The sequence below is a fragment of the Crocuta crocuta genome, unplaced genomic scaffold (assembly GCF_008692635.1).
Source record: "Crocuta crocuta isolate KB4526 unplaced genomic scaffold, BGI_CrCroc_1.0 scaffold149, whole genome shotgun sequence".
NCBI lineage: Eukaryota > Metazoa > Chordata > Mammalia > Carnivora > Hyaenidae > Crocuta > Crocuta crocuta.
The window spans coordinates 4,456,308-4,482,152 of record NW_027551561.1 but is presented as its reverse complement, the minus strand read 5'-3'; the positions used below and the strand labels follow the sequence as shown (position 1 = coordinate 4,482,152).

Below are 25,845 nucleotides of genomic sequence, written 5' to 3'. Positions count from 1 at the left end.
CTCCCCCTAGGGGCACCACCTACCTTTCTTGTCCCCTTCCTGGGGGCCATAGTAGGAGAAAAGGCGCGCCAGGAGGGCGTCCTCAGTGGCCCCTGGCACCAGTGCTTCCTCTTCCAGCAGCCACAGCAGGCCCCTCGCCTCGTCGGTGCGTGCCAGTGAGCGGACCTACGGAGAAGTGAAGAGACACCCGCGTCACACAGAGCCCCTGGCCCGACCGCACGCTATAAACACACTACACACACGCACACACATCGCAGCTCCTGCCACTCATGGCTGACACCCTGTGGAGCAGCTGTGCAGCAAGGAGGAAGAGGGAGCCGGAGGTTAGAGAGGGAAGCCTGCAGCAAAACACAGTTCCGTGCGGTTGCGTCCAAAGTCACCAAAGTCTGAAAGCTTCTTTTTAAAACAAATTTTTTAAATGTGTATTTATTATTTTGAGAGAGAGAAAAACAGAGTGTGAGTGGGGGAGGGGCAGAGAGAGAGGGAGACACAGAATCAGAAGCAGGTTCCAGGCTCTGAGCTAGCTGTCAGCACAGAGCCCGACGCGGGGCTCAAACCCACAAACCGTGAGATCATGACCTGAGCTGAAGTCGGACGTTTAACCGACTGAGCCACCCAGGCGCCCCTAAAAAATTTTTAAAAAATTTTGTTTTAAATGTTTTATTTATTTCTGAGAGAGAGAGACAGGGTGAGCAGGGGAGGGTCAGAGAGAGAGGGAGACAGAATCCGAAGCAGGCTCCAGGCTCTGAGCTAGCTGTCAGCACAGAGCCCGACGCGGGGCTCAAACCCACAAACCGTGAGATCATGACCTGAGCTGAAGTCGGACGTTTAACCGACTGAGCCACCCAGGCGCCCCTAAAAAATTTTTAAAAAATTTTGTTTTAAATGTTTTATTTATTTCTAGGAGAGAGAGAGAGACAGAGCACAAGCGGGGAAGGGGCAGAAAGAGGGGGAGACATGGACCTGAAACAGGCTCTGGGCTCCAAGCTGTCAGCACAGAGTCTGTCTGATGTGGGTCTCAAACTCACGAGCTGTGAGATCATGACTGGAACTGAAGTCNGATCATGACCTAAGCGAAAGTCGGACGCTCAACCGACTAAGCCACCCAGGCGCCCCTATAATTATTATTTTTTTAATGTTTATTTACTGAAGGCTTCTTATTAACCATCCCCACTCTCCTGGAAGTGAGCCGGTGTGGCGCTCGCTCCCTGGGCATCACCTCCAGGGCAGACTAAACAAGATGAAGTCCGGAATGTCCCCTGGCAGAGGGCATGGCCCAAAGGAAGCTGTCACTCGGTGACGGCGGTGGGGTTACCCCGGGCGCGCTGGCAGGGGGGATTCCTACAGGGTCATAAACTCAAGTGCCCAAATCGTAAGAAAGATACAACACACAAAATGGGTGGAGTTGGGGTAACCGCCTAGCAGGGGTCCCCGTCTGAGGGAAACAGCCACCAATCAGCTGCAGCCAACTTGTGGCCAGGAGGAACACTGGCCTAGTGCGGGCAAACCCTCCAGCTTTTCAAGAGAAGGTGGAAATACTGAATTCTGGTTCCTAACAGCCTACGCAGGCCACACACCTGGTCTGACGGTGTCTTTTCCATGACATTTCCAAGTCTTCCCTGAGCAAGAAGACGGAACCGCCCCCACACCCCATGCTTGCCAGGTCTTTAGGGACTGGGGGACAAGAGAAATATGGAAAGCACCATTTTCCCTTTCTTTGAACCCAGCTGCCTGCATCCCCCCTCCCCCGTCAGCCCAAGGAAGTGCATGTGATTCCCAAGAGGAAGCAGAATGTGGCTGAGGACTGACAGACAGGCAGCTGAGGTCCCAGAGTGGCTGGAGGGGCATGGCAGGGCTGGGCCACGAAGGACAGAGTGCAGCAGGCTCGGCACCGAGGGGCCCCTGTGCCCAGAGGCGCTGCCCAGAGGCGCTAAGGCCCATCAGACAGGGAGAGCAAAGTGGGAAAGAATCCTAAGTCCCATCCAAACACAGTCTGAACGCTGCCACTGCTAAGCCTCGAGGGCTGACTTGCCCACATCTCCTGGGAGTGGCAAAGGCTCTCACGGAGGCCAGCACCGGAACCCAGGTGCCAGGAAAAGAAAAGCCAGCTTTCCCGCGGAGGCACGGAACTAGGGGACTTTAAGTACTTGCCCCGGGGGGTGGGAGGCACTCACTCTCCCTGGGGCCCCAGCTCCTTGCTAGCACAGCAGGGCCTTCCGAGGAGGAAGAGGGAGAGGGAGGCAGGGCTCAAAGCCTAGGAGGGGAGCAGCGGCCTAGCAAAAATGCCAGTTCTCTAGTCAAGTGCCTTATGAAACTTCTCGAACTAAGACAATCAGCAAATGCCAAGTGTTCATCAGGCCAGCCGGTCCCCCAGGCAGCAAAGTGCCCAAGATACTAGTCCAAAGGGTGACCAAGCCCGTCCCTGAGGTTGAGGGGTGAGGGCTCACATGTACAGCGAGGCACAGACATCCTGTCTGCACGGACTCCTCACCCGTTCTGCTTGGCTGCCCCAGTCTCTTGGGGACAGTGGGGGGTGGGGGGGTGATGACGATGTCCTCTGGGTCCAGCCAAGCCCTCACCACCGAGGAGGAGACACCAGGGCGCCTGGCTCAGCCAGTCACAGGACAGGGCCTGAGCCTGAGGTGGTAGGTGAGGGGGTCGTACCTTCCCACCTGGCTCGGACGCCTGGGGCTAAAAGGGCTGTCACTGCCCCAGGGCAGAAGGAAGTGCCGCTTCCCGGCCAGACCAGCTGAGCAGCAGCAGGTTGGTTACAAGAGCGAGGGCTCGACAGAGGCTGAGGAGCAGACAAGGGGAGAAGAGGCCAGCCCAGGCCCTGGCCGGAGTTCCTACCAGGGACTGATGGGAGGCTTGGTCCACAGCTGCCACAGAATCATCCGTGGCTGGCTCCAGGTCGTCAAATGCCAGCTCAATGTTCTCCTAGGAAGGAAGGGGGAGGGGTTGTGAGCACAGGCCTAGTGAGGGGTGCAGCGCTGCGTGCCGGCCAGGAGGGGGCACTGGGTCGGCAAGTCTAACTTTCCATCCCTCTCCGGAGCTCCCCTCTAGCAGCCCGGCTGATGAGAGCTACCACCTCCCAAGGCACCACATGGCAGTTGGGAACAGCTAAAATTCTTTTAACCTTCTTCAATACTGAGCTAAAGTCGCATATTCCTGTTATTGGCACCAGTTGATTAGACTACGCAGAATACGCCTACTCTCGATTTCACACAATCATCCCTGAAACACTTGAAGGCAGCTGCCGTTTGCCTTCTAATCTTCTCTCATCCAAGATAAATATGCTCCCCAGTTCATTCATCTCACCTCCACACGAGGTGGGATGTCTAGATCTTGTCCCATGCGGGGCACCCTTTCGTGAAGGGGGCCCTAAATGATCACCATCTTAACAGATTGGGGGACAGAGAGACAGGGAAGGTCAGACCTGACACACGCGGAGGCAGGAATTCATGGGCCGAGTGGGTGCCTTGAGGGTGGGCAAGGTGGGGGGGGTCTCAGGGACCCCGGATGCATGTGCAGCTTCTTGGAGAGCAAACTCGCCACAAAGTAAGAATGCAGTCTGGGACAGGACAAGTTTGTCACTCCAGAGAGCACAGAGAGACAGAAATGACAGAGCAAAAGCGAGGAAGGGAGCCACCAGTGGGGAAGGTGGTGCCTTCTCTCTCCACGGATGCCCTCCCTGTGGGTGCCAGGGAGGTGAGGCTGGGGGCCGGGGTGGGGACAGGCAGAGGCAAGGTCAAGTGCTACCTCCTTGTATCTTTCTAACTCCTGCACAAAGGTGCGCTCGTGGAAGAGTCTCTGCAGCCGATCCTGGGCGTAGTTGTGGCACAGCTCCTCAAAGGAGGCTCCACGGGCCGACCCACCCTGCTCAGGGTTCTGGAAGCCTGGAGTGTCCACAATCATCATGGAGCAGAGTGAGTGCTGGCTGGACTTGAGAGCCCTTCACAGGGAGAGCCTGGGTCAGAGCTGGCTGGGGCAGTGCCACCGAGCACGCCCCGCTGGTCTGCCTGTGGTGCCCAGGCAGCCCTGTTCTGCCCCAGGCCAGATCTCCAACCCTACCCAGGTGCCCAGGACCCCAGTGGGGAGGATGGGCCTCTCCTTGCCAGCGAGGACAATGAGCCCCCTGGTGGCGGAGAACGGCTCTGCAGGAAGCTGGTCAGCTCGTGGGCCCTGCCTGGCACTCACCTGTTCACCAGGGAGACGAGAAGGGTGAAGAGCTCACTGTAGAGGCCAGACGCCATGCCCTCTAAGCACTCCAGTGCACTCAGTTTGGGGCCTGCGGGGCAAGGGCATCAGCTCTACCTCCCGCCCCCTGGACATCCCCACGGGGTATGCACAGGGTCAAGTCAGCATGGGGCCTTGGGGCTGGGCCTCTCCCTCTGACCGAAGCCTCTATTCACCCCAGCAGCCTCCCCACGCCAGAGACGAGAGCAGTGAGCCCTGGATGAGGCCTCCCAATCATATCCACCAGCCAGGGGGCTCAGGGTACCTGTGCCATCTCCCAGGCTGCTCTCCTCAGGGCCCTGGCGGAAGGAGGTGGAACGCTGCAGGGTGCCACCCTTGAGCTGGTGCTTGAAGATGGCTGAGGAGAGCTCTTCCAGGCTGCAGCCCAACAGGTACGCGGCCTTCTGGGCCCACTCGTGGCGGGCAAACTGCTTGCGCCCAGCTGTGGGGTAGAAAAAAGGATCTGGCCATCTCGGGTCTTTCTCCTTAGTCCACTTGACGACCACCGTGCCCTTTGGCTCACATGGCTAAGAACTGGGGAGTGAACATCTTCTGGAGGAAAAACCAGCCCTGATGACACCAGAAGGGCTTTAGGCAAAACAGGGACGGCCAGCAGCTGCCTGCAAGCACTTCCTGTGTCCCTTGCCCGTACGGAGAAGGAGCGGGTCCTAAAAGAGGTAACTCCATGCTGCTGCCGCCAGAGGGCGCCCATGAAGCTTTGACCATCGCTTTTAGAGGGCTTGGCCTTAGGGGTACCAACTTGCGGTGCGGCAGTCTGAGGATGAGCCAGCCCACCTATAATGAGCACAAGAACTACTTGTGCCTGTGGGGGACACATCATGGGGGAGTACCAGTGCCTTGCCCTTACCTCCAGGGGTCTGCCGGGGGAGACCACAGACACCCACCCATGCCTACCAGTGGGGAAGTGGAAAGAGCTGCCAAGGAAAGGGAACAGCCCACGCAGACAGACGCGCCTCAGCCTACATGTGTCTAATAACAGCAATTAGGGAAAGCTAACAAGAAACGAGGTTTTACCTTCAGCAGCTTCTGTAAGGGAAAGGACCAGCATGCAGCATGCAAAGAAAAACAGCGTGTTAGCAGTCATCAACTGAGCCCGCCAGGCCCCTGGGAAGGGACCGTGGGGGGGCAGGGGGTTGTGAGGATGAGCAGGCGAGAAAACACAACTGCATTCAGCCTCAGAAACACAAAAATACACACATGTGCACGCACACCATCTCAAAGGAGCGTGTTCGTGGATGTAACCACGCTGTCACAGAGACACATACAGCACACACACACACACACACACACACACACACACACACACCCTCTGGGAAATACTGGGAGCTCTGAGGAGGTAACAGACCCTGCTCGGCAAGGTCCGTGTGCGGACACACCCGGGGCCTTCGGCTTGCAGTCGGTGCCAAGCACAGGGTTATAGGACACCTGGGCTTGTCACCACCTCAGCAAGAAAGAACTTCCACCAGACACAGCCACACGCCTACCCGCCTGCCCACCTACGCAGTCTGGAGACAACTTCTTTAACTAAGAGCCTGCTTCCTTTTTGGCAGGGATGCCACCTGCTGGGATCATAAGGAACCTAACGCCTAAACACCTGGTCCTCCATGCACCCACCCAGCCACCCTCCTGTGCTCTCTTGCTCCACAGCCTGGGGCTCGTCACATCCCAGAGGAACACGAAGCCAAAGCCTGAGCCGCTGTTCCGAGGCAGCATCCCTCTGAGAAAGGGGAGAAAGGGGCGAAGAGGTGCTCAGAGTGTCCAGCCATCAAGGTAATCTCAGAAGGAGGCAGTGGAGCGCTTCCAAGCCAGACCAAGCTCTAGCCATTCCCAAGCTCCCAAATTCAAGTGCGGAAGCCACAGCCGACTCATTTCCATGGTGCCTGCTGCCCCCTAGTGGCCCCCACCTGGACATGCAAGAGGAAGAGACGCCTTCCACCAAACCAGTGAAGAAAAGGGAAGACTCCGGGAACACTGGCCTGGGAAAGCTCCAAGAAGCGAGCCCACCCTACCATATCTAAGCCCAATGGAGGGCAGCCTGAGAGGTCCCAGGGTCTTGAGGCAAAACAAGGAGAAGCAGCTATGCCTGGGACCCTGAGAAGCTTCACAGCCAGCAGGCACCTTCTCCCCTTCAACCTGGGGGTTCTCCCAGGCCAGTCCCCTCCATTGTGACAGAACAAGCCCTGCCACCAGAGAGAGCCCAGGGCAAGCACCAAGACGGGACAAGGTGGCCCCTACACCCCAGGGAGGGGCCAAGGTCAGTTACCCGCTTGCTCCTCGGGGGCCTCTGTCAGGAAGGGAACAAGAAGAAGAGTTATTCCAAGGGGACTGCTCGGAGTTAGGGCCCTTCTCGGTCCCCTTGGCCTCCGGATCCCGCCCCCCTCTCCCCCCACCCTTCACACTGCTCTGCATTACTGCCATCCAAGTCCAGGGGCAGAGATCCTTCTCTGGGCATCAGAGCCTCCTGCTCTGACATGGGAGACCGGGAAGAGGCACGTGCAACAGAGGGTGACAGCAGACACNCTCTCCCGGGCAACGAGCCAGGCTGTCGGGACCCACTGCGGGTTACCTTTGGTGGCGCCTGCAGCCCCCAGGTGGTAGATGGCAGCCAGGATGAGCCAGCAGGCTTTCTGCTCATCTGGAGAGATGCCCAGCACCTTCATGGCGGTCTGCAGCTTACTGAACTGCTGAGCCGCCTTCTGCTTCTCCTCAGGCTGCAGGGACAGACGGGCACACTGGCACGGCACCTCGGAGGGGCCGTCCCCCCCGCCACACCCCACGCTTCTGGACCCCCCAGGGAGGGCAAGGCTGGGGAGAGCCGCCCGGCTGCGGCCAGGCTCCTGCTACTCCCGTGGGGTCCTCCAGGCCACTCGAGGCTTCCCCTACTCCCGAGGCCCGGAACTGCCAACCCCGTCCCCATAGGCCCCTCACCTTGGCCAGTGGCACAATCCCAAACACATTGTTCTCTGCCAAGTGGTTCAAGTGGAGCTCTGTCCTAGGGGTGCAAATGAGGCATCAGCACAGGGCTTGGTCCCCATGCCAAGGCCATCTCCCTCCCAGGGTGGAGACAGACAGATCCAACTTCCAGACTCCCAGTCCGGTCTGCCCGTCACGCCCTATCCTACTGTCAGGCCAGCCCGGTCAGTAATTGGCCTGGATGCCCGGTCAGAGCACTGGCCTCCCTAGGACAGGCCATCAGAGATGCTCTGGTGAGTTGTCCAGACGGACCCCTGAAGGAGAGCAAGGAACCCGCCTGAAGCGCGAGTCCGGCCAGGACAGACACCAGGCTCTCAGGCACAAGAAGAGTTACAGAGGATAATGTCCTGGGGTTGCTTGCTCAGCCTGATCATGTATCCTTTTTGTCAAAGAACAAAGACAGCAGGTCTGAAGGTCTAAAGGGAAGAGCCTGGTTAGAGGAGCCAACGTGGGGCGGCAGGGAGGGCCAGCTTGGAGGGCGCAGGAAAAGGCCCAGGCTTTGGGCTCCAGTATGAACTCAAATAACGGCTCGGCCCCATGCTAGCTGTGTGACTACAGGTAAGGCCCCGACCACCTGCAGCCTGGAGTGCTTTCCTCTGCAGACCTGGGGCGGCAGAGGTCGCAGCTCGACCCGGGGAACACGGGGGCATCAACGGTATGGAATGCAATCAAGAGACAAGGTCCAGGAGCCATCAGGGAGCTAGAATCCAGATTGCCTTTGTCCCATCTCACCTGAGGGTGCCATCCCCGCAGGCCAGCAGGTAGTAGAAGACATTGAATGTGGCCTCACCGGCTGGGCGTCGGGCCACACGCAGCTTCTCCAGAAGCATCGTCTATGGCACAGCACGGAGGGTATGGGTGAGGGGGGCGGTGCGAGGCCAAGCTTTTCCCACCCCACACCGGAAAGAGCAAGGCCCATGGGAGCAAGCAGGTGCAGCCTCCTCTCAACCAGAGGCCAGATCACCTCAGGGTCAAACGTGGGGCAGAAACGAGGGAAAGGGGGCAGGAGACAGGCCCAGCTCGTGGAGGGGCCCTGGTACCTTGCCCAGCCCCAGGCACAGTCTTCTCAGGAAGCCGGGCACTTTGTGGAGAGATCTTTCATTTAGCACGGGAGGGGGTCCGCTTCGGCTGGAACTTACTTTACTGACGAGCAAGTCTTAATTTAGGGTGAATTAGCCTGAGAGAAGCCCCTGAACGCAGGGCTAGGGCCCCAGAAGTAGGGTACAGCCAACTCCAGGGTTGGGCAGGAAGCGGAGCCATGGCCCACCCGGGGCAAGAGGCATGGGGGGCAGAAGACACGGGGCGCAGAATGGTGAAAGCTCAGGGCGGAGCAAAGCATCCCGGCCGGAGCCAGGGTCCATTCTGTCGAGGTAGAATCCCAGGAAAATGAGGCGCAGGAGAGAGGCTGAAACCAGGCAGCCAGTTTCTTAACGGCCCTGAGTGTCCCCTCACCTGGATTGAGGCTGAGGCCACCTGGCCAGCTTGGTCAAAGTCCAGGGAGAGGATCTGGGAGAAGCGAGTGGCGTTGCCGTTCATGACGGTGGGGCTGTTCCCGAAGGCCTCCAGGAGGCTGGATAGAGCCTGCCACTTCTCCACTGTAGAACACAGGCCCAGCGGCCGTCAGGAAAGCTCCAGAGGCCCAGCCCAGGCCTGTTCCCCCAGCGCCCAAAGGCTCAGGATTACTCAGGCCGGGCTGCCCGGGGACAGGGGTTTTGAGGGCACAGAGAAGCCAGGGAGGAAAAAGCTGACACCATGAGGCGCTTCCATCCCCACCTCCCTCGGTGTTTCCAGGTGGCCCGTCTCACCAGAAAACACCTTGTTCCCGCTGACGCCTGCGACGGTGGCCAGGTACTGCACCAGATGCTGGCAGCTGGTGGTCTTCCCACTGCCGCTGCCGCCCAGGAGGAGGATAGACTGGTCCTGGCGGCTCATCAGCATTGCCCTGTACGCAGTCTGGGCCACGGCATAGATGTGGGGCGCCATGTCCTCCCGCCGACACCCTTTGAACATGTGCATCACCTTGGGTGGGAGGGAGGGAAGGGGTAGGCTCTTAGCGGGTCCCACTTGGACGGCCCTCACCCCCAAGGTCCGTATCTTTCTGGGCCTTTCAGTGTACGGGGGTGTGAGGGATTCGCAGGCTAAAGCCTCACACAGAAATGCAGCTACTAGCCCACGCCAGGCCTCTGTTAGAGCCCTTGAAATGGCTCCAAGTTCAACGGTGAGAGTGGACAAGAGCCCAGGGGGATGTCAAAGGGAAGGGGCAAAGCCAGGGGAGGCAGCGTAGGTAGTGCGTGTGTGGGTCCCCAGGGGGCAGCATGGTCGCCTAGTGGGTGCCACACCTTCTCGGAGTACACGGCGGGGGCCCCCCGGGGGCTGAGGACGAGCAGGCTGGGGCCGGCGTACGTGTGCAGCAGACTAGCCCCGTAGCGCTGGCGCAGCGTGTGCAGGACGCTGGACTCATTGAGGTACACCAGCGAGGCCAAATCTTCTAGACGGTCGCAGGAGGGAGCATTAGCCTGTGTGACAGGACAGGCAGGCAGGCACTGAAGAAGCAGAACCTGTCTGCGCTGCCAGCGGGCGAGCCTGCCCTGCGCAGCCCACTTCCAGCGCCCTCTGCCTGCAAACCTTCTCCACATCATCCTCGTCCACATCCAAGATGGCGCCATCGTGGTCTAGCTTCACGCGCACCTTGCCTTCCGGCAAGCTGAGCTCCTCAGATTTGAGCTGACTGCCTACAGAGCGGGGACAGACAGTCAGCCACGGGCCCGGGAAGCCTCCGCCACCCTCTCCTGGCCCTTTGTGGTCCTGCTTCTTCCCTACTATATCACTAGCCTCTCCTCACTCACCACCCAGGCCTCGCCAGACCCAGAAGGCACACCCAGCCCTGAAACCTGAGAGGCCCAGGCATCTGCACCCTGGGCCTCCCCAGACTCACCCAGAGAGAAGCCATCCTTATGGACCAGCCACACCTTCTCTGTCTCATACCAGGCCTCCTCGGCTGCAATCTGCTCTTCTGTCTTCACCTGTCAGAGGGAGGGGGATAATGAATAGTCAGACCTTGCTCTGGAAAACAGAGTCAGGACAGAAGAGAGGAGACACGTGAGGGGAAGTGCTTCCAGATGAGCCACCTGGGAAGGGGGACAGTTGGGTGGCAGACACAGAACAGGGGACATTGGAGGTGTCAGAGGAAGAAGGTGGGGAAGCCAGGGGATGGTGATGGTACTGAGGACAAGGACATGGATTTAGGGACCACGCCAGCCTTGAGGGTCTGGAAGGATGGGGACACTCAGAACTCGAGCCCTGAGAAGAACAGACCGTAGGAAGGCAAACCACCAGGTTCTGCCTTCAGCCACCCTTTTCCCCACCTCCCTGTGAAGCCCGTAGGGTTGGTGTGCTGAGCCCACACGCCTCCCTCTGGGCCAACGCACACTGCTGCCGTGACCTCTCATGCCCAGCTTCTGCCTCCGGCTGGGAAAAGGAGCTTCCTCAAGACCCGAGGAGAGAAGTGTCTACTGCAGACTTCGTACTGCAAAATGATATCGGGGTCCTAAATCCTAGTCTTGGTCTAGGCTTCCCTCCAGAGGACGCTCGACTGGGCAAGGGGCAGTGCACACATGCACACGCCAGCCTTCCCGCTCTCCCTCCATGCCTCCTCAGAAGGACAGGCTAAGGCCTTAAAATAGCATGGCCAGACATGTGAGGGCAGCATGGAAGGGCAGCAGTGTTCTGTCAAACACAGGAAAACACAGCATTGGGCCCTGGAGCAGGTATGAGCCACCATCAGGCTCTGAGAGCCCCCCTACTCCCAGACCTGAGACCAAGGTACAGACTCCGCTCTGTGATACTGCCCCCCTGGGTGAGGGATCGGAAAGGTTAAGAAACATAATAAATATTGTCTTTGTCACATTTCTTGGGGCTGAAAGAAAAAGAGATCTGGGTTCTACTCCCAGGTTGAATTCTGGCTTCAGATAACTCCCTCTTCCTCGCTGACTGCCCTTCCCTGTTGGAGAGAGAAGGGTGGACTATATGTGGCCCCCAGGCTCTGGGACTCACGACCAGGCAGATCACCCTTTCAACAGGAGAACCACTATGGGGTTGGCAACATTTAAAATTGTTAAGTGAAGACATTAAAAAAAAAAAAAAAAAAAAGGCTAGTTCTTTATATTTGATGTAACTTTTATAAAAAAAAAAATCAAGGTTTTATTTTTTCCAAATCACATGATACAGGTGAAACATTCGTCTCGACTGGATACATTCTATGGGTCAGATGCTTGGAACTTGATGAAGAAGGGGACATCAAAGGGTCCTGGCCTAGAACTAATGCTTTAGGGCTAATTCAAATATAGGTTCCCACACTGGCCAGTAGGTGGAGCCAAAGAATGCCACATCTTCTGGTTTGGGAAGGTGGGTGGGAGGCGGGAGGGGCTCAGCCTTTCGGCTTTTCTCTACCCAGAGTAAGCAGAAGTGAAACACCTGGAAACTAAAACTTTTGCCAGGCCCTTGGGCGCCAGTGGTTAAAACCCATGTGCCGCGAGGGCAAAGTCAAGTGGTGGCACTCAGGCTAGACACCTCCCAAGGGCCTGACACAGAGCAGCCCCATCTCACACTTCTGGCACCGCCTCCCCCAAGGATCGCCCCCCCAGATACAGGGTGGGAGCCGGACAGGGAAAGAGGCCTTACACTCCAGCACGAGGCCCGAGCACAGACGCCAGCCCAGGTGCAGGCCAGGGGCGGAAGGTGGTCCCTGGAGGAAGCGGAGGGCTCCTGAAGGGGGCAGGAGCACCCTACCTGGCTGTGGGCGGGAGAGGCGGCCTCAGGCTCCAGCTGCCAGCAGCAAGCAAAGAAGAGAGAGAGAGAAAGAGGGGTGAAGATGAGTCTATCACTGGCATGAACCCTTCAGCAAGCACTCTGGGCCAAGCGGGCAGGCACTCTCCGGCTGCCCAAGGTACAGGGTGGAGGCTGGAGGAGCTCAGTGCCAGGATGGGAAGCTGGCCTGGGCGGGCAAACTGTGTCCAGTCAAGGAGAGGCCGGACCAGGGAGGTGGGGCCCAGCTTGGTGAAGAGACACTTGTTATCAGCAGACTTCTCAGAGAAGATGCTCTCACCTCACCCAGGGCCTGGGCCCCTTGGGTGGCTCTGGCTTTTTCTCCAGGGCACTGGCTCCCCTGTAGCCAGCAGACCCCAGAACAGGGGTGTCCCTGGCCTCCAAACACTTCAGAGCTGTCACCCCTGCGCAGAACAGGACCATAGAGCAAGTCTCATGGAACAAGACCACTAGCAGCCCCACGTCTGGGACCCCTTCCTCGTACCCCCACTGCCCCCCTGCGCCGCTCCCAAATGGGCACAGCACAAGCAAAGGCACCACTCCATCTGTCACCTGCCCAAGAACCAAGGGACTGTGGGTAGATCCTGTGGCCAGACTTGGCCTCTCTTTATCTGGCTACTTGATTGACTGATTGCTTGACTGAGCAAGAGAGATAGAATCGAGCTGGGGAGGGGCAGAAAGAGGGAGATACAGAATCCGAAGCAGGCTCCAGGCTCTGAGCGGTCAGCACAGAGCCCAACATGGAGCTCGAACTCACGAACCACGAGATCATGACCTGAGCCAAAGTCGGATGCTTAACGGACTGAGCCACCCAGGTGCCCCCCTGTCTGATTACTTAAAGACCTTTCTGCAGAGGAAGGGGACCCAGCCAAGCCTTGGACCTTGCCTATAAAGAATAAACAAGGTGTTAACAGGCCCCACCCGGGTCTGAAAAGCCAATGCATCAGAAAAGGGGAGAGTCAGCTCCCTGCCTCACCGTCCACCAGGCCCTGGCACCAATGCATGTCCTCCAGGACAAGAGAATGGGGCCTGGGCTGGGGACTGCATCCTCAGCCACGAAGGGCCCCCTCCCCCGGGCACAGGGCCTTGGGTCCCCTGGAGGACCAGGCCTCGCTGTGCTCAGAGCCTCTGCAGAGCCCTTCTCTCATTTCTTCAGGTGAGAAGCCCACGTGAGGGCCCCCAGACTGCCATGGAGCCATGTTCCCGTATTCAGGTGCTCCCCCCGTCCCCCCTGGCACCCACAGTCTGGCCACCAGCCTCGGGAAAGAGGAGTAGTGCCAGGGCCTGGGAACCATACACGAGAAGTGGCATTACGGGAGTTGTGAAGATCCTCTCAAGGCGCTGGTGAGCCTCCTCTGCGGGGGTCAGCCGGGCCTCAGGGGCAGCTCCTGCCTAGAGGTTAAACCACCGTTAGTCCTGGACTGGGGAGGAGTGGGGGGCACAGCATGCCAAGCTTCTAGCCTAGGAAGCCACTCGGACCCAGTGGGAAGGTGGAATAGTGTCAGGGAGGCAAGCCAGGCACCAACTTGAGCTNNTTTTTTTTTTTTTTTTTTTAAGGATCCCAAGCTCAGCACTGTCAGCTTGGAGCCCAATGTGGGGCTCACACTCACAAACTGGGAGATCATGACCTGAGCTGAAATCAAGAATCGGACGCTTAATCAATTGAACCACCCAGGCAGCCCCCAACTTGAGTTTTTAAATTATCCAATGAGAGAGAGGGGAAAAAAGAATTTCTGGGGTTATTTCTTCTCACAGTCCTAACTCCTTCAGCACCAGGAGACCCTGTTCTCCCACACACCCTCTGGCCCCTGCCCCAGGCCCAGGTGACAGGTGGCTGAACTTCAGCTCAGGGCACATCTCAGCCCCCAACTCCACCCTGGTGAGAGGGACAGGGAGCCGGAGGGCGGGCAGCCAGGCCGGGGGACAGGCACATGACGCTCTGTGGCTACTTATAGGTTCTATTCAGGGGCCGAGAGCACACCTCACAGCCTGCCCGTGAGGCCAAAACACCCCTGCCAACTCCTGTGTGCCAGGACGTGATTTCCCTGCTTCAGAGCAGGCCGGCAGGGCTGGGGCGGCTGCAGCCTCCTGTTCTGGAAGTTCTGCAAAACCCAGGAAGAATGGAGCGGGGAACCCGGCAGGTTCCAGGACCTCAGGAGCCCCGGGAGGCGATGGGCAGGGAGGGCCTCTAGGCTGTGCTCTACCCGCCATTGCGCCCTCCCTTCCTGCCAGAGGCGCTTGTCACAGGTGACAGAAGCAGGGGTGACACTCGACTCCTCCCTCCTACACCTCGTGAGGCCTCAGAAGGGTCCACAAAATGGGGAGGTTTGAAGAGAACTGTCCCCTGGCCAAAGAACCAGCCACGTAGGGATCACCTTCCGAGGTCCTCCCCTCTGCCTCAGCCTCCCGTCCCACTTAGAGGGCACTTTGTGGACACTCGGGTCCGCAGATCCAAAGGGGGCCCATTGTGCCCGTTTGCCGCCCAGGCATAGGGCTCCCTCAAGAATCCTGCCGTCAGAGGGGGCTGCTGGCCGGGCCTGAAGAAGGCAGTGATGGCAATGGTGGCATTAAAACTACTGTTATTGGCATCACTAGCCATGCTGCCATTTATGGAGCACCCACCCCGCCTGGGACTGGGCTCCGAGGAGCACTGTACCATTCCTGATCGTCACAGCCACCCTTCGAAGCTGGGATTATCCCATGTTTGCAATTCCAAAATCCAAAAGCCCCCTCCAAACACCCTCCAACCCCAAACAAAACATTTTTGTCTTAACTATTTTGGTAGCAAAACCTGTTTGTATTCTATCCCCCTGGCTGCGTGAACGGTCACAGATTTTGCTGTGAAAATATTTATGTTTGGTTACAGGTTGCTGCTCATTACGTATGACGTCCTAAAATACAAAAATTACAAACCTGCAAAAGTACTCAGGCCCCAAGGGCGTCAGAGGAGGAATCAGACCTGTCCCAACCCCGCTTGGCAGATGAAGGGTCAGAGATGGGACCGTGCTGAGATCCCCCAGAGGGTGAGTGGCGGGGATGTGAACACGGCTCACCCGACTTCAGAAATTCTCTTTCTGCCCTAGCACTGATCTGTTAGGGCTCGGATCCTTGCTTGGGAACGTGGAGCCTTGGGCCAACACCATGCAGCCTGGGACCCAGCCCCAGTCCCACGCAGGAAGGTGAAGGAATAGCAGCAGCAAGCTCGTTCGCAGGGCCCGGCCCAGAGCAGAGGCCATCACAGACTCTGGTCCTCGGTTAAGGAAAAGCCATGCACCCCCACCACGGGCAGAAGGCCGGGCCCAGCTTCTCAGTCATGCAGGTGTGTGGAGGAAGCCTGGGGAAGCTGGCTGCGAGGGTGCCTGGCCTTCAGATGAGGGTGCTGAGGGGCATATGGGAGGTTAGTGACACACTCGGGTACCTCCTGCTGCGAGTCAGGGGCCGGGGACTTGGACGGCTGCAATCCAGTCAAGTTTGACTTCTTCGGGCCAGCGGAGCCCGGGGCCGCCAGCTCTTCCGGTGGGGTGGGGGAGCACTGCTTCTCTGGGACTCCAGGCTTGGCTGGGGAGCCTGGCTCCTGGCTGGAGGGCTTCTCCCCCTTCCCAGGAGACTGCCTGCCGCGGGGCTTGTGGTCCTTGCCCCTACCCCGCGACATCAGGCTCCGGAGACCCACAGAGAGCTCATCCTTGGCTGCCTCCTTCTTTGCTTCGGGCTTAGGTGGGGGAGGGGGAGGGGGAGGAGGAGGTGGCTTGGGACCTGGGGCCTTTTCTCCCCTCTTGCCTCGGGCTGGGTGCTCAGGGGATCTGAGCCCTCTGCTTGAAGGCTCCTTGGCACTCCCAGGCTCCTCGCCAGGCAGCACCTTGCTCACCACCTTCCTAACAGCGTTTGCCACTCTCTTCCGGGACAGGCCCTGGGCCTCCTCATGTGGGACTTCTGCTGAGGCCGCCCCCAGGCCATTCATGGCGAGTGTGGGTGCCGGGCTCTTGGCTCCCTGGGAAGTCTCTGATGGTACAGGGCTGGTGGGAGGCTGAGGACTCCTAGACGGATCACTGCTGTCCTTTGAGCTGCCCTCTAGCTGCAGTCACACAGATACAGGTAGACATCAGCATGGGCCCTGGTGTCCCGGGCCACCCCATGCAGAGCAAGTGAGAGGTGTGACCTCACGCCTAGCCCTGGAACAGACCTCCCACTCATCCAGGAACAACACACGGCTCCGAGAGGCTACACCAAGAAGCCTTCATTCTGTCTTCCAGACAGGACAATTGCATCTGAAAGTCTGGCTTCTCTCTCCCACAAAGCACAAGCAGGTACTGCTGTCATCTGCTGTCTGTCCCCCAGCCTTAGCACAGAGCTGCGAAATGCCAGCATACAGTGCTAAGAGGCCCATAAAGTGTCCCAGAATTACTGGCCCATGTCAGGGCAGCAGCCAAGCCCCCACCCAGGGGAGCCCACTCCCTCGCGGCCCAAACAACAGCACACATGGAGCACCGGGAGGCCAAACAACCAATTCCTATCTATCATCAGTCCTGGGCCACCCGCTGGGGTTTCCTGCCTTCGTGATCCCTGGTCCTTCTAACCCTGTGCTTTCTGGGCAGTCAGACCCAGAACCTAACAATCCCAACAGAAATAGAGGGCAGGGAGCAACTCCTGGCCCCGGGACATGCCAAGCTTCCTCCCTCCTGCTGCCCTGGTTTGCAGCCACTGTCTACCCCCCCGCCCCACTCTCGGGCGCTGGCTGGGGAAGCTTCCACCTCACCCTGCTTTCTGTCAGTCTCTACAGCTTTCCTCCTGCAACCTTCCCAAGTGCTGGAAGCCTCCTAGCTCCCGGAGTGTGTGTGCAGAGTAACAAAATAAAGAGGAGACCACTGGGGCCCACAAAGGGTTAAGCACTAAAGTGACCACAGATCCACTCTGGCCTAGAGCTGGGGCCCAGGCTCAGCCAGCCCCCCAGCCTCTGGGCGCCCGGCTGGAGTGTGCTGGCACACTTTGCCTAATGCGCCCACCCTTCCCCCAACACTGGTGGGAACTGTCTGCAGTCCCAAGGGACAGCCACCAGGAAAGCCAGGCTGGCTACCCGCAGGGCAGAGTTTCCCCGCAAAGCCAGCCACATTGCCTGGGGGGGGCAACGTCAACCGGGGGGCTCCTTGCTGATCTGGCAATGCCCTGCCACTCACTAAGGGGCTATGTTTGAGTCCCCGTTCCCCAAAACAGTGACCTTGGTTCCAGGGCGTGCCCGGGCCCTGGGCTCTACAAGGCTGGCTGCCATCTGTGCTTGGATGCAGGAAGACGCTCAGAGAGGGCGGACCCCCGCCTGCCACCTGGAGAGGCTGCCCTGCGTCCTGAACGCAGCCAAGCCAGGCAGCCTCAGTCGGGGCCGCAGCTGTAGGGTGGCCCTGATGCAGGGGTGGGGAGAGGAGGGCCTCACCCTCTTGGACCAAGAGTGCTCTGTGGCATGCCAGGGCACTGCGGAGCTGGCTAGCGCCCGGCTGGCTCCTGCTCCCTTCCCCTCCCTCCTCTGGCTCCTCCCCTCCCCCATTGTAAAGGTGACCACGATGACAGTAACTGCTAATACGCAGGGTTTACTGTGTGCCAGGAAGTCTTCTAAGCACTTCGCGTGTAATTTTCTGGAGTATCTGCATACTCCGGGGCCCCTCCCCAACATATCTCGAACACACCCCTTTGAAATCACTGGCTAACCCGGCAGGATTAATTACACATCAGGCGGAAGCCACAGCATCTGGCTAATCAAATCTCCATCCAAGGAAGTGGGGGAGCTGGGACGGGTACCCTCTGGGGTACTGAAGTACAGATCTGCTCTGTGACCCAGCTCTGACCCAGCCCCCACCCCCCACTCCGCACACTCCTGCCCCCTGTGCCAACAGCAGCCCTGTCCTGACTACACATCTCTAGACCTGGCTATTCTGGGACTGCGTCCCCTGTCTTGCCTGAGAAGAGTCCAGCTTTATTCAGGGTCTCTATCTCGAGACAGAGCGACCTGGGGGAGAAGCTGGAGCCACCGGGCAGCTGGAGCCTGCCTCCGGGTCACCCGCCCCAAGCAGCTGACGGGGGCTTGGGAAGAGACAGGACAGCTGCAGTGAAATCCCTCCCCGTGCTGGTCTTGTGTCACGCAGAGCAGGACGAAGAGTCCCAGCAGCTGAGCTCTCCTCTGGTGCTCCCCTGTCTAAGAGTTTGTTCGCCTAGGCCTCTCCAGCCCCGGAGGGTTCTAGAAGCCAGAGCTAAAGATAAGGAACTAAACAGGGGGCCCGGGGGACGTCTCCAAAGTGCCTCGGTGTTCCTGTCTCCTTCACACACCCCAGAAGTTGGCATCACACACGCTGCACTTTCTGCCGCCTTGGTGGCACTCCCTCTGGCCACCCCAGAGACGAAGGGGCCCTGGTCGTGCTCCTGCTCCGTGGAACCGCCTCGCGGACTAGGCTAGGCGGCAGCCACACCCACCCGGGCACACACATGGAGGGCTCAGAGGAACACTTACAGCCCCTTCCTCCTTGCCAGGAGGGCCAGGCTTCGGCAGAGTTTTGTCCTCCTCTTTAACCTGAGGGAGCAGACAAAGAAGTCACTGGCAGGTCTGGGTGGGAAAGAGCATTAAAAGCACAGAAGGAAAATGCCCAAGGGGCCCTCTCTCCCGAGCAGGCAGAGTTTGTGCACCTTCGGGAGTACTGGGGTGAGGGACATGAGCAACGGATTCCCTGTGCTGGGGTCAAAACTGTCCAGTGACAACTTCAAGAATGAGTAGTCTCCATGGGGTCAAGTACCCTTGTCCCCCATCACCAGTCACGTGGCCCACTTGGGCTGTTTGAAGAATGCCATCATGGCCTTGCTTACAGGGTGGACAGAAAGGTCCAGCTAACTCAACTCATGCTCAACTGCAAGAGTCATTCCCAGCTCAGATGAGAAGTGGTCTGAATACGAGGCTCCTGACCTAGTGACTAAGGAGGGAATAACCCCAGTGTGGGGGCCCTACTGGGCCAACGTAGGTAGAATGGGCGGCCCCTACCAGGCTGGCGCCAGCTTGCTTCTAGGTCCCTGTGACTGCCCCCAGCCCCCAGCCTGAATGCCTTCCCAGCCACCCAGCTGAGCTCGGGCTGGGCGCGGGAAATGGGGCAGAGGCAGGGACTCAGGAAGCCAGATATTTTGCCAGCCTCAGACCCACAAAATTGCTAACCGTGCAGCTGAGGGAGGGAATCCCAAGGTTAGGGGCAGAGTTTAGAGGAAGGAGAGATGCCTGAGCTCTGGCCATTCTGGCCCGGGGGGATGTGCTCAGCCCAGGAGCTAGCTGGCCTGAGTCAGACACCAGGAGCAGAGCTGGAGAAAAGGCAGCCGCCATAACGTATCTGGAAAAAGAACAGACAATGTGGATGCTCTGAAGGGTCCTTCAGTTCTAAGATGGGCTCAGAACAGACCTAGAGGGCCCAGGCCTCCACCTGAATGAGCCCTCTCCCCGCCCCTCATTAGCATCCCCCCAAAAGCTCAGACACTCCCTCCTGGACTCCGTGTCTCTTCTTTTCCCGGTCACTTAGGACTACGGGAAAAAGGCAGGTCTGTGAGCGGCCCTACCGGTCTTCAACATGCCCTTCCTTCCGGGCACAGTGCGGTAAAAGCACTGGAAGGAGTCCTCGATTCCTAATGGAAAAGATCCCTAGAAACACATCCAGAATCATATTAATTATCCCCCTGGGGGGACTCATTTGTAACCAGGGTCCTTGGCTACTTTGGAGCTCTAATTAGCAGAGCCCAGGGCACTGACCAGCATGATGGCTGCTGAAGTTTTAAAGCTGCATCTCGCCTACCGAGCTATTTTCAATGGGCTGAAGCTTCAAAGTTAGTTCACGCTGCTACGATCAGAGGGAAAATGGGAATTCTTCATCAGAGTGGGCTCTACTACTTTAGAAATTAGGACTGGAGCAGATAAAGGGAAGGGAGGGGCTGGTGGNGCATTAGCTCCTGGACACACAGGTTAGAGGAATAGCAAGTGTCCACAAACCACACAGAGGAGTTCATTACTGCACGCAGTGCTATTAGCTTGGGCTCAGGGATGGCCCAGATTCCGAGTCCACTCCGTGTCCTTCACAGGCTCCAATGCTGTCTTCCCTCCAGTGATGCGAGCTTAGGACCCCAAGCATCTCGCCCAACCGGGGAGGCACTGGCCTCAGTGGAACACTGGCCGCCCCCCGAAAGGTCTGGGACACTAGGCCCAGCTCTGAGCTCAGCTCTAGATTTAGCCTGAGGCTGACTCATCGCCACCCCCTGCCCCCCCAACCAAGGGCTCTGTCTGTTATAGGTCATTGCCCAGCTGGGGACTGGGCACAGCACAAAGGCACGCCCAGGTCGGCAGCCTGAATCACCCTCTGGAACCTAGGCAGCCAACTGGCCTGGCTCCCAACTCTTGGCTCCTCTCCTTCTACCCACCACAGTCCCCCCCAGACACGGGGAGACCCAGTTCCAGAAGCCTCGGAGCCAAAGCCATCCCCAGCGGCCCCCCACAGCAGCCCATGTTCCCAGGGGTGAGTCAGAGCGGCGGGGAGGGGGAAGCGGATGGCAAGGGTGTGGAGGGTTAACTTGGAGGGGCATCAGTGGGACAAAAGGCAGCTCAGCTTACCAGAGGTGGAGCTCAGAGAAGGAGCATGACTCAGCACAGAAGCCCATCCAGAGAGCAGAGTGATTCTCCCCCAAATACACACTCACGCCCCAGTCCGTCTCTCGCCCCCAAGCTCCCTTGCCCACGAGCCCGACTCCTGCCTGCACACACCATGCCAAGCACATAGGAAAAGCATAAGGGTTTTGAGACCCAACTTTCCTTTTGCTCCCAGAAGGCGAACCTTGATGAAAAGGCCATGGCGCCGAAGGTAGCCCGCGCCCTGGGTCAGAGAAGACACGGGCAGGGTGGGCCGGGTCTCTCAGGAAACCGGAGTCTTCCTAAAGGCCACGACCTGCCAGGACAAACACTGTGGGCAACAGGGGACAGAGGGGAGAAAACGAAGGGGGAAAGATTACAAAGCTCAAAAGGTCAGAGGAGGACTGGGGAGTAAGGCACAGGGGAAAGAGCCGGCAAGATCGGGTACAGAACACAGAACTTCCCGCCCTGGGGAGCTGTGTGTCCTTGAATCAGCCACCTCTACCTCTCTGGGCCTCTCTACAGAATTAGGGGCTGGGCCAGTCTAGACAATGGCTAATGTCCTTTCCAGGTCTGCACCCTAGGAGTCTGGGTAAAGAGAGGCGCTCAAGCCCTTAACTCGGTGAACTGAAGCTACGGGCCTGTGAAAGCATTAACAAAGCCTCCCCAGGATGCAGCAACTTGGCCTTCTACCTGCAACACGCCCTCACCTGCGTGGAGGAAGAGGACCTGGAGAATTGTAAAGCCACTGCATCCATGGGTGAGAAATTAGGACTGGTCCTCTTGGGAATCAACGGGCAGAATCTGCCTCAGCCCAGAGAGAAGCTTTGTCCAAAGACTCTGTTCAGTTCAGTGGAGTTTAAGAACTGGTTCATTCTTATTACTGCTTATCATGAATTAACAGTGAAAAATTGGAGAATTTTTTATTTTCAGTTAATTATTTTTATTTTATTTTCTCTATTATTTTTATTTTAAGTTGCTTTAATTTGAGTGAGAGACAGAGACAGAGAGAGGAAGAATGTGAACGGGGAGGGGCAGAGAGGGAGAGGGAGAGGGAGAATCCCAAGCAGGCTCCTCGCTGTCAGCACGGAGCCAGAAGCAAGGCTCGATCCCACAAACTGTGAGATCATGACCTGGGCCAAAAGTTGGGTGCTCGACCAACTGGGCCACCCAGGCGCCCCACAATTAATTATTTTCTTTAACTTGTTTTGTTGACTTGTCTCTTTTACTATCCAGTTCATAAGCTAGACTCTAAGTTTATTTAATTATTTAACTCGTTTGTTCTTTGCTCTCCTGCTCAAGTTTTTCTGTCTGTGCAGCGAGGAGTCCATCCATCCTGGGCTGTGAGGACACAAGGCCATTCACACCCGGGCCTGCTCCCCTGCACCCGCACCTCCTTAGGAATATCACTCTGGGTGCCAAGATGTGTTTCTCCCCAGAGGAGATTCTATCTGTGGCTTTTGTGAGGAACCACCTGAATATTTCTGCTCTCTTCCTTATCACTGGATTTTAAAGATGTTAAAGATTTGCTTAGAACCTGAAATAAGCTGTCTTTAGCCAATACGGAACACGTAAGGAACTCAACCCCAAAGATGGAGGCAATGCCTCCACGACTCAGGTCAGTACCAGGGCTGGGAGCAAACCCTGACCTGCTCCCTCAAGGGACTTCGGCCATTTCTGACAACATCACTTAATTACTGAGTATGGAACACCTACCCTAATGAGATGGGCCCTGTAAAGTATTTAACACATTTAAAAAAAATGTTTATTTATTTTTGAGAGGGAGTGCACGTGTGGGAGGGGCACAGAAAGAGAGGGAGACAGAGGATTCTAAGCAGGCTCCACCTACCAGCAGAGAGGCCAACCTGGGGCTTGAACCCACCAACCATGAGATCATGACCTGAGCCAAAAGTTGGATGCTCGACCAACTGAGCCACCCGGGGACCCCTTTAACACATATTTTAATATTTGTTTGTTTGTTTATATTTTAAAGTTTATTTATTTTGAGAGAGAGGGAGAGAGCACACAGGAAAAGCAGAGAGAGCGGGAAAGAGAGAATACAAAGCAGGTCCCATACTGTCAGCACAGAGCCCGATGCGGGGCTTGAACCCACGAACCGTGAGCTCGTGACCTGAGCTGAAACCAAGAGTCAGACACTTAACCGAGTGAGCCACCCAGGCGCCCAAATGTATTTTTAAATATAAATCTTACAACAGTCTCATAACACAGGAATTATTGTTATTCTTATTTTACTGATGAGGAGGGAGACTCAGAACCAGATGAAGCCACAAAGCTATTAAGTGGTGGTGCTGGGATTTGGGCCCAAGTTGCTCTGAGTGCAAAGCCCATGCTGCCCCAAGAGGCCCACCTTTCCCTCTGCCTTGGGCAGGGTCCGAGGGGCTGAGTCGTCCTCGTTAACGGACTGAGTCAGGGTCAGTGTTCAGGAGGTCTGGATCAAGCTACAGCGTGGATAGACAGGGAGGTATTAACAGTGGTCCGCGTGCCCGGAGTTTCTAGACTTGCAAAGGGAGACCCCGACCAGGATCCTGCGCCTCTGAGGCTCTGACTGCCTCCCTGACCAGTCTCTCTGGCACTTCTGGCTTCTCCTGAGGGAAGGGAGGCGAGACCAAGGCTCACCGAATACTTGCTAAGATCCAGGCACAGGGGCAGTCGCTTCACACTGTCTCCTTATTTAATCCTCTCAACAACTCACTTTCTAGGTAAGAAAATAGAGAGGGTAAGTACCTCGCAGAGGGCCCCAAAACTAGTGAGTGGCAGCCCCGGGATTCGCAAGCAGGATGTGAGCTGTGTCTATAACGTTCCCGGGACTGTGGTTTCCTCACGGGCGGGACTCTATTTTACCCATCATATTGTGGGTGCTTGACAAATAAATGTTGGCTGCACGGCAGTGCTGTAGTCGGGGGTTTCTTTGCAAACTTCTTATTCCCGTCTGGTCTCTTCGCTCAACTGTAAACTATGGAGAATAATACTTGCTAATCCTGATTCCCAGGGACGAGGGGAAAACAAGGGAGGTAAAATATCTAAACTGAGCAACGATAAATTGATCACATACGCTCAATGCCGTGGGGTGGGAGGGAAGGGCAGGGGTACTCTGAAACTGCTTAGTAGCTCTTTGGCAAGCGACAATGGCCATAAAATACATCATCCTCTGGCCCTAGCCATCCCGTCTTAAGGAAGGTATAAGCGATGAGCTGACTTAAAGAAAGGAAGAGAAAGAAAAAACCCACAAACCCTTGCAGAGACTTTTAAAGAAGCCCTCTATGCACCAGCCCCCAGCTGGCGATAACTCAAATGCCTGGAGTTAGGGAAGGATTAGCTCAACTGTGGTACTTTGGTACAATGCGCCGTTGTGTTGCCACTTAAACTAACAAATATATGACCAATGTGACCATAGGGAAAACTCCACCTAAAATAATATCAATCAAAGAAACTAGAACCTAAATGGTATGCAAACAGTGATCATCACAATCTTGTAAATTAGACACAACGGAGACATTTGGTATTTATTTTGTTATGTATTTGTTACTTACTGTTTATTTCTATTGTAAAGATGGCTAAATAGCCAATAAAAAAGAAAAAGCACAGGAGATAATAGCTGAAGGCATTTGTTCTCAAAGAGGAGAAATCCAAGAAATGTGCGGAGGGACCCATCTCTGCTCAGCCTGGGAAGGCTTCCAACACGCAGGGGGCTGGACCAGGCTGCGTTTTGCCCTCTGCATGGACCCGCAGAGGCCATCAGCCCTTAACTTACCATCCTCTGTGCCCCTCACAGGGAGGAATGGGGGCGCAAATGCCCCCAGGACAATCTTTCCACACCCCTCCCCACTGCCAGGCTCCTCACAGGCACGTCAGACCCATGTCTCCTTTCCTACTCTGAGGATCAGAGAGTGGCTCCCAGGAGACCCTCTCCCTCCCAGTCCCATCCTAGCACCTACTTATCTAAGGATGAGGGGGAGGATGGGGGCATGGGCAAGAAAGAACAGTACCAAGAGTCATGGCGGTTAACCTTTACTGAGCATGTACTAGGTGCCAGGTACGGTGCTGAATCCTTTGCGTGCATTATCTCATTTAATCCCCACAGTATTCCCCTGAAGTAGACGGTAGCATGACCCCTCCTTTACAAGTGAGCAAAAGGAAGCTCAGAAATGACGCGGCCAAGGCCTCACGGCAGCGGGTGGCAAATCAGAACTCACACCCGGGGCCGTCCTCCAGCAAGAACCTCCCAGGCTCACTTTGAGGGATGGAAGCAAGCCCTGCCCCCACCTCCCTTGGATCACCTGCACTGTTGAGCTTCCGTGACGTCATCTGCCAGAATAGCAGCCGGGGTAGAAAGTAGGGGTTTCCAGAGATGACCTGCCCTGCCACCATGACCCAAATAAGCTCTGCACAGAGCTGCCTGAGAGGAGCTCCCCTCTGGGGAGTGGCCTGAAGGCCATGCTGCCAGCCAGAGGAGCAGGGGGAGAAGAGCTTGGCAGGGCCACCCTGGCCCCTCTGGTCCAGCCTCCAGGGAGAGCCCTCCCCCACCCCAGGCGGAACAGAAAGCAGCCGAGCGCCTGCAGTCACTGCTGGCCAGCCCGGAGGAAGCAGGTGCACTGGAATGGCTTCCTGCTGCCACTGCAGTTGCAGAAGGGCCCGGGTTTCCTCCTCCAACGGCTGGACCCGCTGGAGGCCTCCCTTCCCCGGGGACGCTCGCTGCCCCTCGGCTGGGCCTTTGGTCATCTGCCTCGCCATCATCACGCACGGCCCCAAATCTTCGACCTAGCGCTGGTGGCCTGGGGGCCCTGGGTGGGGTGGCACGGGGAGGAAGCTAGAGCAGGAAGCACCCACCTCTCCGGCCCCACCCCCAGCTACCCACACACACCTCGGCGCGCCTGCCAGTTGTGTGGCTGGGGCGGGGCAGTCCTTGGGCACAGGGAGATACCAATGCCCATGGGCACATCTCCGGCTCTGGGTACACCTCCGTGCTGGGCCAGCGCACACGCTGCCAACTGCTGACACGACCGAAAACCTGACCCTTGGTGGCCGGGAGGGGCGGCGCTGGGGGAGCGGAACGATGGGGAGGCAGCTATGTCTGCCTCACTTGCTTTTTTAAGGAACTTACTCTCCTGGAGTAATCTCTGCTTGAAAGAGACCTACAGACA

The 25,845-nt window shown here is 57.3% G+C and overlaps 1 protein-coding gene across 5 annotated transcripts in view; it reads right to left on the bottom strand.

Annotated features, from left to right (window-relative positions):
* Nucleotides 1–25,845, bottom strand: part of MYO18A (myosin XVIIIA) — an 85,782-nt gene that overhangs the window by 37,044 nt on the left and 22,893 nt on the right. For 2 of the 5 annotated variants that reach the window (XM_077749910.1, XM_077749912.1), the window contains exons 2-16: nucleotides 12,019–12,054; nucleotides 10,166–10,253; nucleotides 9,856–9,962; nucleotides 9,570–9,746; nucleotides 9,036–9,249; nucleotides 8,683–8,825; nucleotides 7,963–8,063; nucleotides 7,186–7,249; nucleotides 6,824–6,968; nucleotides 5,272–5,283; nucleotides 4,502–4,678; nucleotides 4,198–4,288; nucleotides 3,760–3,952; nucleotides 2,851–2,937; nucleotides 24–165 (exon numbers count right to left, since the gene is read on the bottom strand). In XM_077749910.1, the coding sequence (XP_077606036.1) occupies nucleotides 24–165; nucleotides 2,851–2,937; nucleotides 3,760–3,952; nucleotides 4,198–4,288; nucleotides 4,502–4,678; nucleotides 5,272–5,283; nucleotides 6,824–6,968; nucleotides 7,186–7,249; nucleotides 7,963–8,063; nucleotides 8,683–8,825; nucleotides 9,036–9,249; nucleotides 9,570–9,746; nucleotides 9,856–9,962; nucleotides 10,166–10,253; nucleotides 12,019–12,054 (1,777 nt within the window). Of the gene's footprint in view, nucleotides 1–23; nucleotides 166–2,850; nucleotides 2,938–3,759; nucleotides 3,953–4,197; nucleotides 4,289–4,501; nucleotides 4,679–5,271; nucleotides 5,284–6,823; nucleotides 6,969–7,185; nucleotides 7,250–7,962; nucleotides 8,064–8,682; nucleotides 8,826–9,035; nucleotides 9,250–9,569; nucleotides 9,747–9,855; nucleotides 9,963–10,165; nucleotides 10,254–11,910; nucleotides 11,928–12,018; nucleotides 12,055–25,845 lie in introns of those variants that run through there. The other 3 variants (XM_077749911.1, XM_077749913.1, XM_077749914.1) reach the window with 2 other exon arrangements.